Source organism: Papaver somniferum, unplaced genomic scaffold, assembly GCF_003573695.1.
Source record: "Papaver somniferum cultivar HN1 unplaced genomic scaffold, ASM357369v1 unplaced-scaffold_27653, whole genome shotgun sequence".
Lineage (NCBI taxonomy): Eukaryota > Viridiplantae > Streptophyta > Magnoliopsida > Ranunculales > Papaveraceae > Papaver > Papaver somniferum.
The window spans coordinates 552-1,000 of record NW_020638434.1 but is presented as its reverse complement, the minus strand read 5'-3'; the positions used below and the strand labels follow the sequence as shown (position 1 = coordinate 1,000).

General features: G+C 44.5%; 1 protein-coding gene across 1 annotated transcript in view; it reads right to left on the bottom strand.

Annotated features, from left to right (window-relative positions):
- Positions 1–4: 4 nt before the first annotated feature.
- LOC113341258 (E3 ubiquitin-protein ligase RING1-like) overlaps positions 5–449 on the bottom strand; it is a gene marked incomplete at both ends in the record, with an annotated part of 992 nt that continues 547 nt past the window's right edge. The window contains one exon of the mRNA XM_026586203.1: positions 5–441. Coding sequence (XP_026441988.1) covers positions 5–441 — 437 coding nt within the window. The remainder of the gene's footprint in view (positions 442–449) is intronic.

Here is a 449-nt window from a genome sequence, read left to right as displayed (position 1 = left end):
TTCTAGGGGTATTAGGCACTGCATCACCAGAACCAGTCCCTCCACCCCGTGAAGGATTCTCTGCAGTTTCTCGACTTCGCTGCTCATAATCTGGATCATCAGTTGGCAATTCATATCGACAAACAGGGCAAGAATTATGCAACTCCAGCCAAGGCAGGATACAATCAGGATGATAGATATGCTTACAGGGCATCTGTTTAGTAACAGACCCTAATTCAAACTCATCTTTACACACAGCACACTGAGAAGAATCAGATGATAGTATTTCCTCAGTGATATTCACAGTTGGTAATTTCTCAATTGCTGTCTTGGCAGCAGGTGGTGTTCCATACCTATTGGGATCGTTTTCTGCTAACTGTTGAATCAATTGTTCAAGCCCAGGACCCAAGAAATAATCCCCTAAATTCGATGGCAGACCAAACCCTCCATCACCACCACCACCAAGCTCA